Below are 14,264 nucleotides of genomic sequence, written 5' to 3'. Positions count from 1 at the left end.
CTGCCCCTTTCCTCCCCCCGCACCGCACACCCGCACTCACCCCGCGCTCCGCGTCACTCTGCGGTTCCCGGAGCCGCACTCCGCCCTTTATAGCGGAGGCAGGGAGGGGCCTCACGGCGTCGCCCGGGATTTCCCCCCCCCGCCCCGCCCGCAGAACTGCTGCTATCGGGGGGTTCGGCGATTCCCATCCCCCCGGTGCGGATGCGATTCCCACTCCCCACCCCCGCATCGGGGCTGCGCGGACCCCCATATGGAACGCGGGGCGTCGCCTCCAGCGCGATGCAGGACCCCCCCCCCCGCTCCAAGGGATGCGCAGTGACCTTCAATACGGCTTTGCTGAGATTGGGGATCTCGCATCCCATCGCGGCCCTTCCTGGGTCACCGCAGAGCGGAATTTCCGTGGGACGCTGCAATCACGGGGAGCCCCGGGGGAGTCACGGGGGTTGGGGTCCGGCTCCAGGTGAGGCTCCCTGGGCTGAGCTCCGTCCTTGCAGGGCCTTTTTACGGCGCTCTTGTGGGAGTTTTGCCCCGGGGGTGGGCTCTGCTCTGCCAGCGGACCCCCCAGGCAGTGAGCCCGGCCGGGGAGCAGCCGTTGGCCTGAGCTCAGCACGCAGCAGGAACAAGCCTGTGCATGTCCTGCATGCAGCGAGCTGCAGAGCGCCCGCACGGACGTTTGGCCCCATTGCAAAATGCCCCCCCGGCCCGCAGCAGGGAAGGTCCGAACCCAGCACGGCTCCCCCAGGCTTCCAGCACGTGATGGGCTGCGTGGGGTTCGGGTGCTGCAGCACCATCAGCACGATGCAAACTGCCCCAACGCGACGATTTGGGCAGTGAGGGTGCAAACACAGTGCTTGGGGTGCGAGGAGACGGCAGCGTGATGGCAGGCGATGCACTAAGCTGGGTGAAAGCACTTCTGCAGGGCGGTGGGCGCCTTCGCAGCAGGGTGGGATGCGGCTGAGCCCTGCTGGCAGTGAGACCCTCCTTGTGCAAAGCCTCCGTGCATCTGTTTCCAGGTTGGACCAGCAGTTCCCCCGGCCCCAGCAGATTGAGGATATGTTTGGACATGTCTGGCTGCAGGCAGCTGCATCACACTGCAGTGTTTTCCAGCATCGGTTCCTCCTGCAGCGCTGGGCCAGGCCAAGGCGGGTGCTTTGGGGTTGGGTCCCTCTGGACGGGCACTGTGGGATGGGGAGGAAAGGGCCTTGCAGGCATTTGGGGAATGCAAAATCATCTGAAATTAATATTGCACGTTGCACAAAATCCATCCTGGCCATCCGGGGGCTGGAGCTGAGCGCTGCCGAATCTCCAGGCGCAACAGAGTCAACCTGTGCTCCTGCTCTGCGCACACTGAGAGGGGAAGGGAATTGCTGGCACAGCCGTGCCTTGCAGGCAGCTGTTGCTATTGCATTTCCATGGGAAGGATTTTCGCTCCTGGTTGCAGGAGCAGCTCCCAGGCCTGCACTGTGCTCTGCTGTCTCATCTCCTTACCGACCACTTGCACCGCAGTTTGCTGCTCCCCTCCTTCTGGATGTGATGAAGCTGCTGCTGTCTGGGGCTCTGGGAAGGAGAAGCGTGTACCAAGAGGATGCTCACTGCTTCGGTGAGATCTTTTAAATAAAACCCTCCAAAATATCAAAAAGAGAGTGAGGCTGTCAGAGCTGGCAGCTTTTTGAAGCAGAGGGAGGAGTGTGATCTGCAGTGATGACTGCTGATGCAAGAGAGAGAGAGTGATGCTGCAGCGAGGCAAGAATGAGGCAAGGTGATGTGAGGTGAATGTGTACCAGTTTGGCTGCTGTCAGTCCTCCCAGCCACATTTGGAGGGACACAGCCCGGGGTGAGCCAGCATGTGGCAGGCATCCTTTGTGGTGTCCACGGGGCTGGGATGGGGATGGGATGGCATTGGGATGGAGATGGAGTTGGGGTGGGGATGAAGTTGGGATGGAGATGGAGTTGGGGTGGGGATGGGATGAGACTGGGATGGGATGGGGTTGAGATGGGGATAGAATGGGATGGGGATGGGGATGGGGATGGGGTTGAGATGTTGGTGTGGAACCAATGCACAGAGGAAATGGGAAGTGGAGAGAGGAATAGCATCGGGGCCTGGGTCAGGCGGTGCGTGGTCAAGTCCGCAGTGGCATCATCAGCAAAAAGGGGAAAAAAAAGTGTGATTAATGAGGAAGGTGGTACAGGAACTAAGGAAAAGCCCAAAGGTGACTCACGACGTTCAGTCCCGACAATGCATGGTAGGAAGAGGTCGGACTGAGGACCAGGCAGGATGGGAACCGGGAGCAGTGCTGGGGACAGTGCTTCCTTCTCCCCTCCAGGTGCAGCCCCACATTAGAGCTGTCACTCCCCATCCCATCCTTACCCACCACAAGGACTGTCCCAAACCCCCATGGCATCAATGCGGAGAATCCCTCCTTGCAATCTGCTTGGAAAGTAGATCCTAAGGGCTGATGGCAAAAGCGATATGCTAAATGAATGCAAATCTCCTAGCTTCAAAGCATCCTCCTTCTAAAGCACTTAAAACAGACAGGATGTTGCTATCAGGGCTGGGAAAATCCTTTGGGAGCATTTCCTCTCCCCAGGTAGGTCCCAGAGGACGCCAAGGGCAGAGGAAGCGGCCTCAGACACGTATGCAAACATTATTCACAGCAGGCAGGGAGCTGTGAGTCAGTCCGTGCTCAGCAGCAGTGGAGGAGCATGCCTGGGCACAGCTCCTCTGACATCACTGCTGGGGATGCAGTGAGCAGCACCCCGGTGCTGGGAGGTGGATGGAGGCTGCAGGGGAACAGGAGTGGTCTGAGCTGGGGGATGAAATGGGGCTTTGGGCACTTTGGTATCACGGAGTCACACGTCCTGAGCCCATAGCATAGAATGTGCCAAGCGTTGAGTCAAGAAACCCCTTGGTGGGTTGGGTTGCTGAAGAGAAGTCCGTGCTCTGAACTGCTTTGAATGGACTCGCATGGGAGAGTTTGCTAAAGGTGGGGTACAAAATGTCATTGACAGACCACCGAAGCCAGCGGTGGCTGCAGGAACTGAGCAGAGCTCCTGGCCCAGAGCACTGCTTCAGAGTCTGGTGGTGCTGGAAGGTGCAACGGGACGCGGATTGATGGGAAACACGGTGTTCCCATTGGATGGATCCACGGAGAGGGAAGAAGCAGAAGGGCTCAGGCAGATGGGCCCCTTTGTGCCATCTGATGATGGAGGCAATGACACACTGCTACTCTTCAAGGCACCATGAACTCAAGCTCTACAAAAGCCTCAATTTCTGCCCAACCTGATAATGAGGGGACTGAGATCACCGCGTCCGTTCCTTGGCAGTGCTTCCATGCCTCAATACAAAGCCCCTTTGACCGGTGCTCCCAGCAAAGGGCCCTTCGTGCCCCAGAGCCCTTCTGCCCCGCTCCAGATCTGTGGCACTGCACACACGGCTCGGCAGTGCAGACCTGCAAAGCGCAGCACCCCAAGGAGCATCTGGGGCCGAGCCCAGCCCCCACGGGGCACAAAGAGAATCGTCCACCTCCTCGACACCCCTCACCCTCGAGAACACCCCAAAGAGGTGTGAAACTGCCCGGCTCTGAGAAGCAGAGCTCCACGTCCACTTAGGATAAGGGCATCACTTAGGATAGGTGCAGGATGCTCCAGTGGGGACCAAACCACGAAACAACGCCGTGAGTATCCAGGCACTGAAAGCCCTCCTCAGCAAGATTCGGATCTCTAAGATTTTTTGTTATCTCTGCTAACAAGCTTTTTTCTTTCAAGGGGGGGAACGTGAAGGCTCTTAATGAAACGCTCACGCTCCAGCAGAAGTCTAAATGAGCCCAGTGTTCGGCTGAATGGCGTTTATATTCCAGCGAAGGCTGTTTTCCCATCAGCTCTTTGAAGTGCCCAATTAAGTGATTTTATAACTAATAGGATTTTCCCAGGAAAGAAAGACAAGAATGACAAAACGCTGAATGCTTGATTAACTCTGCCCCTAAAAGAACTTGGATCGTGTTAATTGACTGTTTCCCTGCCATATACAGCCCTTGTTTGCTCCATTTATGAAGGCATTTTGATGAGACACCGGACCCAGCAGAGTGGAAATAGAGTCCCAGCGAGCACAAATTGCAGATCAGACAGTCCCTAAAACAAGGCTTCGTACTGGAAATATTCCTGGAGCTATGAATTGTTTGCTTCATTCAGCCCCTCACTCATTTTCATCCAAGATTGTTTTTAGTCCCATTCATAGTCATTAACGTAATTGCTTCACTGACTTTCCATGAGCAGCTCGGGGCTTTGTGCTGTTATTTTTTTTCAGCTGGCAGCAAAGGGGCTCATTGTTCCTCGTGGTTCTGTACCTGGCTGTGTGTTTGGGTGGTTATTTACTGGCTGCTCACGGGGTGCCAAATTCCCGTTAGATGAGGAGGACTCCAAGGACGGGGCCACTGCCACCAGCAGAGCCTGGTGCTGCCAGGAGGGCTGAAGTGCAGATCTGCAGGCACAGCTCTCGGCCCTTTTAGATCCTCTTTACCTTCTTGCAAACCTTTTGCAAAGGGAAAGATCAATCCAAAAGGTCCACAGCGTCCTGTCTCAGTCCAGCCCTTCCTTGCACACCAGAGAAGCTTCCCATTGGGGTGGCAGAGGAGGACACGGACTGCTCCAACCTTCTGCATGTGAGCATTGCTTACAGCCATCCAGAAGAATGGAGTGTGGGTTGGTGGTACCAATGACCCACGTCACCTCCTCCCAGCAGACAACACACACACAGAGCACTGCTGATGGAAGCTGCCCTTCTGCACCAGCCGTGGGTTTGCCTGGAATCCACCAGGAGCACAATCTGCTCCTTTATAGCTACGCATGTTCCTATGGAAGGCAGTTGACTCACGCTTGCTCACGGTGCCTGCTTTCAGAGCCCTTGCTCAGCACAGCACCAAAGCAACCAGCACAGCAGCAGTGGCTGCACTCAACATGCCCTGATTGTGCCCATGTGGAGCACCAAAGCCTGGCTCTGCAAGACGTGTACCAACCCTCTTCAGCAGTGCCTCACCTTGTGTCAGCATCTCCTCACTCGTGCCACACGTTTCAGGCAGACAGACTGCACAGTGACTCAGCTGCTGCAGAGCAGAGCAGGAGTTGTGTGCACAACATCCTACACAACCCTGAGCAGCGGTGTGACAGCTGCCAAGGAGAGGCTTGGTTACACTTTCCTTTTCACGTGTCAATGCCCCCCAGCAGCAGTTCACCCCTGGTCTGATATGAGTGGGCTGATATGATTGTGGACACACCACGCTGAGGTGGAGCACTGCCCAGCTCCACCAGAGGAGGACGAGAGCTGGGGATTTCCTGGTACTCATATAAACCCTTTTCCTTTTGGTTTCCCTGGCTAGTTTCCTCTCTATGAGAATCCATATGGAGCCCAGGAAAGGAGATTTGCTGAATTTGGAGGTGCTGTCAGTAGTGAAGCAGTGCCCCATGCTTCACCCACCAGCAGTGACCCTGTGCAGAATCCTCCCTGTCCTCCTGTAAGAAAAATGAGTTTTGTAGACCAGAAGATTTATAGACAACCAACATGCATGAAAAGGAGCAGGAGGGAGAGAAAAGAGGTGATGAAATAGAAAGCATGAAAACCTGACAGTCTCCATAGAGTTGGTCAAAAACCTCTCCACCAGTTCATGTCCAACCACCACAGTGCAGCAGAACTCACACCAGTGCTGGTGAGCCCTCAGCTCCTGAGCAGGACGTGTAACCTGGCCAGCAGAATAAGCACTGGCAGGAGCAGCAGCACACCACGCCTGAACCCTATCTTCAGCTGTGGCAACCTCCTCCCAGAAAGCTTATATAGTCACACATGAAAAGCCCATCAATTCCCAACTCGCCAGCACCAGGAAGAGCAGCATTCAGACCAGGCTGCAGCAGAGATAACACTCCTCACTCACAGCTGGTGGCAGCGATCTCCCAGCCAGCAAGAACGTGGCACCCAGGGTGACAGAGTGACAGGGTGCCCCACCCTGATACTGCTGCTCCACCCTGATACTGCTGCTCACCGAGGCGTTGGCACGGACAAGGATGGAGGTGCAATGCTGGGCAGCTCCTCTGCTGCTGGCAGTGCTCGTGTGCCCAGAGGAGGAACGTGGGACTGGTTGTCGTGGGATGAATCCCAGGGCAGCACGTGGGGTAACAGCGCTGAAAGCAGAACGTGGCTGTGGAGGATGGATGCTCTCCTTGTAGGATTTCCTCCCTAAAAGCAAGCAACCAAAAGCAGACAGCTACAATCGCTTTAAGGACCAAGCAGAATCGAGTCAGTGTGAAGATTTGTTCAACTAATAGTTATGTCAGCTTCTAAATTATTAAACAAGAGATGAATGAATCACTTGGGAACATAGCGTTCTTACTGCACAGACTATCTGATGTTTGCCTGGATCTGCTGTTTATTGCAGTCCGTGTTTGTTTGACCAGCAACAGAACATAACCAACAGCAGTGCCAGGCAACACGGAACAGCCTGGGTGAAACTTCATGACCGAAATACCCAAACAGCATTTCTAGGAAGTCAGGAGGGCTCCTATAAAGGCCAGCACAGCTGGGATCCTCGTGAGGTTCAACATATCAAAGTGCAAACTACACCTGGCTCACGGCAACACAACCCACGTGAGCTGGGGTGTAAGGATGGAGCACAGCCACGGGTAGCGGCGTGCAGCAGCTGAGCAGCCCAAGGAATGGAAGCCCTCCGAGAGGGGAGCAGCTGAGAGCTGGGGCTGTGCAGCCCAGGGAACAGAAGGCTGTGGGGAGAGCTGAGAGCGGTGGTGCCCAAAGGAGAGGGTTCTACAATCCAACCTGAGCTACCAGAATTGCACTTCTCCCCTTGTTTGGTTTAGGAGGCTGTTGTTGTAGTTGTGTCCCCAGCGGGACGCCTTGTGACAGTGATCCTGCCTTGAGGACACGGCGTCTGCGGTGTGATATGAGTGTGGGCATGGGGACACTGATCAAAGCCAGCAGAAATGGGAGGAAATGGGCCAAACTGGAAATGGACGTCATGGGGTGACGAGGCGCTGTGACGGCCTGTGGTCACACGGGGACAGCAGCGATCTGCTCAGGAACCGCCAGGAGAGGAGAGAGGCACTCCTGGCATTGGAAGGTCAACACAAAAATCTCCTGGTTATTTTAATATCAAAGTAGATTTATGATTATTCTTATTTTCAGTGCTCTCCACCACGCTGTTCCCAGTCCGGTTACCCTCTTACAGAAGGGAACTGGAAGGCTGAAATCCCAGAACGCATCGTTGCATTAAAAATGACACCTGCCACTTAAGCCCCATGAGGAAGACAGCACACAGCTCTTACTTACTTTCCTATCTCTCTCTAGAAGTTGCTGATTTTGTTGCTAATCTAAACCCCTCCCATTAGATAAAAGGAAACCACCATTTCCATGTATGTATGAAGCAGCAGTTCTGATCCAACTTCCTCATTCGAGTGAGCAGTAGGACATGAAGTCAGCAACCTGAAACTATTTCCAGTTCTGCCATCTCTTGTGTGCAAAAACCACAACCTGCTGCTCCAGAGCATGCACTGCCTGGAGTGCTTCACAGTGCCTTCCCTCCTTTCCCCTCGGTTGTGGAAAATACTGAAGCAGGACACCAGCAGAGAGGCTAACTGCCAGGCAATGAGGGCTTCCACCTTTCCACAGATGAACCCTGGGAGAAGCACACATGAAAAAAGGGAACACAGGATAGGCAAAGGATACCATCCCAGCCCTCGGCTGGACGTGTAACGCAGATAACCGCACGGGAGACGGGCTGCCAGCCTTCTGTGACCGAACCCAAACTGAACAGCGGCTGTTCGCCTTTGGGGTGTGAGCAGCACCAACAGCGGGAGCAGCCCGACCTCTGCTGGGGGCAGGGAGCACACAGCACTCAGCTGCAGCCCAGCGCCTGCTGCCCCCTGCGTGCTCCTGCTGCCCTGAAGGGAACCAACCAACCAACCACACAGCCCCCGAGCTGCGTCAGGGCTGCAGGTCAGGCTTAAACTTCCACCGTGAGATGCAGCAGTCGTTCTCCACCACCAGCACAGCCCTGCGTAGTGGCATCATTACAAAACATTAAATTCCTCACAAAGCCAAACACAGACACGTTTAATTTTTAAGGTCCCTACCAACCATGTGTAAAATGATTTCTGCATAACCCACACCTTCTCTGCAGACGCAGTGCTGCTCCTTCAGCAGAACTCCCAGATGAGAGAACTGAATAACTGCAAAAAAAAGAAAAACAAAACAAACACTTCACACTTCAGCAGCCAAAGTCCCCCTCATGCCACTGACAGCCATCAGTTGTGCACCACACATAAATAACAGGACCTCCTTCTGTCACAGCTGAGCACTCCAGCCTGCTGCCATCCTGCCCCCAGCCAGACATCAGGACTGTTAGGTGTGATGGATTTAATCCAGGTGCACACAGTGAGAACTGCTGGATACAGGAAAGCTGCCAGGCTGCGTGGGAGCTCTCACACTTCAGCCACGCCATGGTTTTACACTTCAAGTGAAGCCTTCATGCAAAGCTTACAGATCAGCACTTTCAAGACTGCTGTTACAAATACCTCAAGATCACCAACCCACATCTAGGCTGCAAAAATAACAAACTTCCAAAGCTCCAGCTGGTTCTCTATGGCTCACCTTTTGCCTAGAGGCCAACCTGGCATTTCCCACTAAGCTAACCCTGGTTCTTATACACGTGTTGGAGACAAGGAGCCCTGCACCAGAGGTGAGCTGTAAGTAGGCAGCTTTGAGGTTAAAGATGGTCTGAGACTGGAACAGCATTTTAACACTTCACTGTTACACTGACATGATGTGTGTAAGCTCTCTCCCCTGGAACCAAATAACACCATAAGGTTAAATTGTGTTCTGTAGTTAACACTGGAGTTAAACGCTGAACAACAAGTTGTAACCAAAACTTTAATCCCAAGGATCTCACAAAAGACATTTTACAAGTGACATGAAAATTCTTGTACAGTAAAGAAATGTTTAATTCACAACTTTTACAATGTACCATTACACAGTCAACACATCCACTCCAGTCGTCAGTTCTGCTGTATATTTGGTCTATTCAGAGGTCCTGGAATAGATGGTCAAGCTATCAGCTATTTAAGAAGCACTCTAGTCACATGAAGTATAAAATTAACTGACCCTACAAGCTAAAAAATCGTAGATCACAACACAAAGTAGCTCTGTTCCAGAAATGGAAGTCGGAACTAGAGCTCTGGTAAGAGCAGCTTGCAGTTCCCTTTAGCACTGCTGGCTCAGTGTGACTGCTGGTAACGAAGCACCTCCACACCTCGTTCTGCACCACCACCACTCTGCAGCAAACAGCTCTGCTGCAGCTCCCCTCCACAAGCTGAACCCCAGCAATCACATACTGCAGAATGTCAAGACCAGAAACATTATCTATGCAAGACAAACTGGTATCCATTCAACACAGACAATTAAGTATAAGGGTACATTGTAAAAAGTGATTAATATTACAATTCATATGATCTGCTTAGAACCATATACAGATTCACATCTTTACATTTGCCACCTGTTACAAGATACAAGGAACAAAGCAAGTTCAACAGCTAAAACATTTTAAAAATGCACCAAGCTTTATGAAATTCCAAAACAAAACAATGTTCTGTACATACTCCCCGCGTACTCAGATCTGAGGACTTCCTGTACACAGCTCCTTTTCAAAGTCTTATTTCCTCTCATTTGACCTGGAGCGACTGGAAAAAGCAAACCAACCACACGTCAGTTTGAGTGTTAAGGGCAGCACATCCTGCTTCAAACCTCCCACCCCAACCCAGCACGTGGTAAGCAAGCACTTTAAAATACTGTTCCAATTATTAAAACAGCATTTAATTCCAAGGTGAACGCCCTCATAGGAGGCTGAAGATTGCTCTCCCCCACAGCATCTCAGTGTTACTAAGACAACTGTGAGCCACCTACCTGCGAGACCTGGAGAAGGAACGAGAAGGCTTATGGTTCCTCTCCCGTGAGAGTGATCTCTCTCTTCTTCTGTCTCTGGAGAGGGACCTGTTAGAGATGGCAGCACAAGAGGATTTAACACCAGAACACAGCTGAACTCGTTAAGGTTACATGGCTGCCTCAAGAGACTGCCTTTAGGACATTCAGGTTTCAGCGAGGGAAAATCTTTCCAAGGCTATGAGAATAACCAGCTTGTGCCATCCAGTACAAACCAAGCTGATGTAAACAAGTTATGCTTCACTCCACAGCAGTTAAAATCTGCCCAGTCAGTACCAAGTAACAGCACCTCAGCTAACTCACTGCATCAGTAAGTACTTAAGCACCCTTTACTACACCTTATCTAATGCTACAGGAAAAAAAATAATCACATATAAACCCACTGTGCCTTCACTGCTTCACACACACAGCACGTGAGAGCTCTGTTCCTCATCACCTGTATTTGCAGCACAGCATCTAACAGAACTGGAAGAGACTCCAGCTGTGTAACATGAAGTACATTAAGAGTGGAAACACGAAGTTTTCAACTGATAACTGCGGAATCTCCTGTAGCTGAGTAAGGTCAGACAAATCCATTTCTCCTGTGTGCTGAGTTACAACGATTACCAGGGCATCTATGCACAGATAGAACTCCAACGTGAACCCATGTGCTCGTCTCTTTCCACATCTCAGACAAAGCAGCCCATGCTAATGACGATCTGCACGTACCTGCTGCGGCTACGAGAGAAGCTCCTCCTTCGCGGTGATCTAAAACCAGAAAGAGAATGTGAGGCTTTTTATCAATCCTTCCAGCATTAACGGGGCGAGGCATTTCCCAACTTGTCAAACTCACTGTTGGGCCCTGGGAACGTGCCAAGAATAACTGGCATCCATCATCCAGTAAAAGGCATGGAAAGATTAGGCAGTAAACAAAGCTCGGTGTGAACAGCACATTTCCAATCACCGTTTCACTTATAACTAAGAATGCTTCATAGCAGAGTTGTCCAATGCAACACTTCCATTTCAACTAAATACACTGCCCAAAACACCACACCAAAGTCCCACAAGTGGTTCCAAAAAATAGCACAGACCAAATGTTTTGGAACCCATGCAAGCCAAAAAGGTCCATGACAAGACATAAAGAGATACCAAGTGGAAAAAAGTGAAAATGCGCTCAGTGTAAATATTGATAACGCCATTAAGTGCTACATTAGAACTGCATATCTGTGATTGTCATTCTTAATGCCATAGTGTGTTTAGACTACTTTAAAAAAGTAAATAACCTTAGCTCGGCCCAGTTCATCCCAAAAAGTAATTGTTTTAAGTTCTGAAAACTGTTAGTAAAACCGTTTAAAGGTGATAGGATTTTTATTTTTATTTTTTTTTTGCAAGGAAAAGCTAAAGTTTGTTAGAGCTTTATTAAAATTTAGTTTGGCATCTCACATGCAAATAGACTTGTTTGAATGTTATTTACAGTAAGACTTTCCATATCACCCTTAAAAGTTTCCTCAAGCAACATAGGTACGTTACCATTCAATTATGCACAGCCAGCCTTTGATTGAGAAAAGTAATTACTTATAAGCCGCTTACTCCTTATTTTAACCAGCAGTAAACTGTATAAGCAGGAAAAACTTACTAGTTTTTGGTTTCAACAAGCTAGAAATGGTGAGGTGAGGCTGCCGGACTGACTGCCAAGAAGAATTTGCTGAAAAGGTTTTGCCAGATGTTGCGTTGTATTTAGTTGGTTGGCGAAGGGGGTGTTGTGGATTTTTCCTGCTTTTTTGTTAGCCGAAGGCTGCTGCTGTAGTTGTTGTGAAGACATTTGGTAAATAAACAGCTGAGCTGATTGGCCGGGAATGTGTGGGCGGTCGAGGTGGCTGCTGCCGATTTGGTTAAGGTTGGAGAGAAGGCTGAGAGAAAACAGCATGCTCGGGAACCAAAGGGCGGTGCAACCTGACGACTGGCCATGCCTGGGTCATGTGAAACGACACCAGCCAAGCTGAATGGGGCGCGCTGGTCACATGACGCTGAAAGGGCTAGTTGGCTGGCTAATGCAGACTCAGAGGGTGGTGAGAAGAGACATGATGGTGACTCTGTAACGGGTTCATTTTTATTAATAGATGGACCAAAAAGCATAAAAAAAATGAAAAACAAGCCATCAGTACAACCATCTATTAGCTAACAAATACTCCTAATGTGTTATTTTTCAACAGCAAAAGGGTAAGCTTGAAACCCTGACTCATGAGGACTTCACTCACCTGCAACAGGTAAATTCAGTCCTGCAAAAACCACGCTGCAGACTTAAGCTCCAGACAAGCTAGTCTGGGACCAAGAACGTGTCAGTTACCAAAAACGCTGCTACATTCTAGAGCTGGGTTTGCAAATCTCAAGGGACAGAACTGCCACATGATGCTTTAACTTCAAATCGACGCTAAGTGTAAAGGTTCTAGATGTTCAGAGCAACTGTTACTCCATCTATTATTAAACAGCTGCCTACTTACTAAGTATTTAAACTGCGCAAACAAAGCGGAGAAACACATCTGCATGAAAATGCTTAGCTGCTGTATGTCATGTTTTGCCATTATGGAATAAAGGAAAGGAACAACCTAAGTTGAAGTATGGGGAAGAAAGGGAAAATGTGACTAGAAGATGAGCAGATTTTAAGAGGAACGAGGATAAATCCAGGACAGAGGGCGCTGACTACCAACTTGCATAGTGACCTAAGGACAAAAGCCAACATTCAACACAACTTATGTTCACCTCGATTTTTTTCCCCTTTCTTTTTTTTTTAAAGCGTTTGGCATCTCCAAATTGTGATCAAATAGATGAATGTTTTCAACATGCTTTTAAAAAGCCTGCTCCTATGATGCTAAGTGCCAAGAGTTCTACAAGTGTACTTCGACCCCGGGTACCTGCGGCGGGGAGGAGGACTCCTCCTGCGATAGTCATCTCGAGGGCGCCGGCCCCAGGATGGAGGTGGGCCGCGGTTCCGACTCCGTTTTTCACCGTTGGAGAGCTCAACTCTGACACGACACCCACAGAGGGTTCTGGGAAGAGAGGTTGACATTGGTTACATTTCCACCAACAACTATCTGCAAGAAACAAGAAAGACAAACTACAGAATCAGATGGAGAAAAAGGAATAGACAATAAGGGTTAAAATTGCAGAGAAGGACTTTGGTGCCCCTGTGGCCAATGGTACCCTGGAGTGAGGGAGGTTCTCCTCCCCTCTGCTCAAACAAGCTGCCCACAGAGGTGGCAAAGTCTCCATCTTTGGAGATATTCAAAACCCACCTCGGTGTTCTGCTGGGCAACCTGCTCTAGAGAACTTGCTGGGGAGCAGAACTGGACTGAGGGATCACCAGAGGCTCCCACCAAGCCCTATGGGTCTGGGATTCTGCAATAAGCAAAGTAATGCAGAATTCAAAATAGACTACAGCTTAACAGATAAGAAGTCTGACCACTTCTGAAAGCTCACCATTCTTTTAAGGCAGCCAGAGCAGGAAACAGGCAGTGTCTCACTGCCTCTTTAAAAAGAAACTGTCTTGGATTTTAACCAAGTTGAAGTCACATCTAACTGGAGTTCCACTCTAAAACATAAAACTAACCACCCCAGTGCTATTTTTTGGACCACTAAATAGGCCTATTCTTATATCATTGCTCAAATAAATACTGCAGAATGGATATGCTGCCAGCTGAAACTTCCCAACTGCAAACCATCACGAGCCACATTCTCTCTTATTTTCACCAGATAAGCCCAACACACATTAAGCACGTTTTACCTTCCATCAAGTTCTCTTACAGCATCAGCTGCATCACGTGGATCTTCAAATTCCACAAAGGCAAAACCGGGAGGATTCCTGGCCACCCACACACTGCGCAGTGGTCCATAGTAGCCAAATGCTCGCTCTAGTTCAGTTTTGTTGCCATTGTTCCCAAGGTTACCCACATAAACCTTGCAGTCCAGCGGACAAGAGTCACGATGCATGGCTAATACAAGAAAGAGGGATAAAGCTCACAGTTAACATCATAAAATGTTGGGGTCTCAAGAGTTTTAACAGCAATATGGGAAAAACGTCATCCTCTGAACGCGGTGAAGAAAGCATGGATAAAACAAAAAAAGCTGGCTGGTACCACGACAACTGAAACTTATTATTTCGGGGATATGGGTTTACTTCCGTGTTCCCTACTGCGGAAGAGGACGCGGCCCCGCTGCCAGCCCTGGGGCCGGGCCTGCAGGGGGAGCGCCGCGCGGGAGAAGCCCATTGTTCTCGGAGCGGAGAGAGCAGCCCGCG

At 50.5% G+C, this 14,264-nt stretch overlaps 1 protein-coding gene across 1 annotated transcript; it reads right to left on the bottom strand.

Moving 5' to 3' along the window:
• Window positions 1–8,907: 8,907 nt before the first annotated feature.
• On the bottom strand, window positions 8,908–13,988 carry SRSF3 (serine and arginine rich splicing factor 3). The gene is made up of 5 exons (XM_003212872.4): window positions 13,752–13,988; window positions 12,883–13,017; window positions 10,700–10,738; window positions 9,956–10,042; window positions 8,908–9,732 (listed from the first exon to the last, which is right to left on the bottom strand). The coding sequence occupies exons 1-5, from the start codon at window positions 13,955–13,957 to the stop codon at window positions 9,705–9,707; spliced, it is 495 nt and encodes a 164-aa protein (XP_003212920.1). The 5' UTR covers window positions 13,958–13,988; the 3' UTR covers window positions 8,908–9,704.
• Window positions 13,989–14,264: the final 276 nt, after the last annotated feature.

This window comes from Meleagris gallopavo, chromosome 28 (assembly GCF_000146605.3).
Source record: "Meleagris gallopavo isolate NT-WF06-2002-E0010 breed Aviagen turkey brand Nicholas breeding stock chromosome 28, Turkey_5.1, whole genome shotgun sequence".
Lineage (NCBI taxonomy): Eukaryota > Metazoa > Chordata > Aves > Galliformes > Phasianidae > Meleagris > Meleagris gallopavo.
The sequence above is the reverse complement of the archived record's forward strand: the minus strand, read 5'-3'. Positions and strand labels throughout refer to the sequence as shown.

Excerpts from the sequence above, each read along its gene's own strand:
- SRSF3 (XM_003212872.4), bottom strand. The coding sequence starts at position 13,957 with ATGCATCGTGACTCTTGTCCGCTGGACTGCAAGGTTTATGTGGGTAAC. Across the intron at positions 10,739-12,882 it reads AGTCCTCCTCCCCGCCGCAG|ATCACCGCGAAGGAGGAGCT; the intron begins GTACCCGGGGTC and ends TTCTGGTTTTAG. Across the intron at positions 10,043-10,699 it reads TTCTCTCGTAGCCGCAGCAG|GTCCCTCTCCAGAGACAGAA; the intron begins GTACGTGCAGAT and ends CATCTCTAACAG.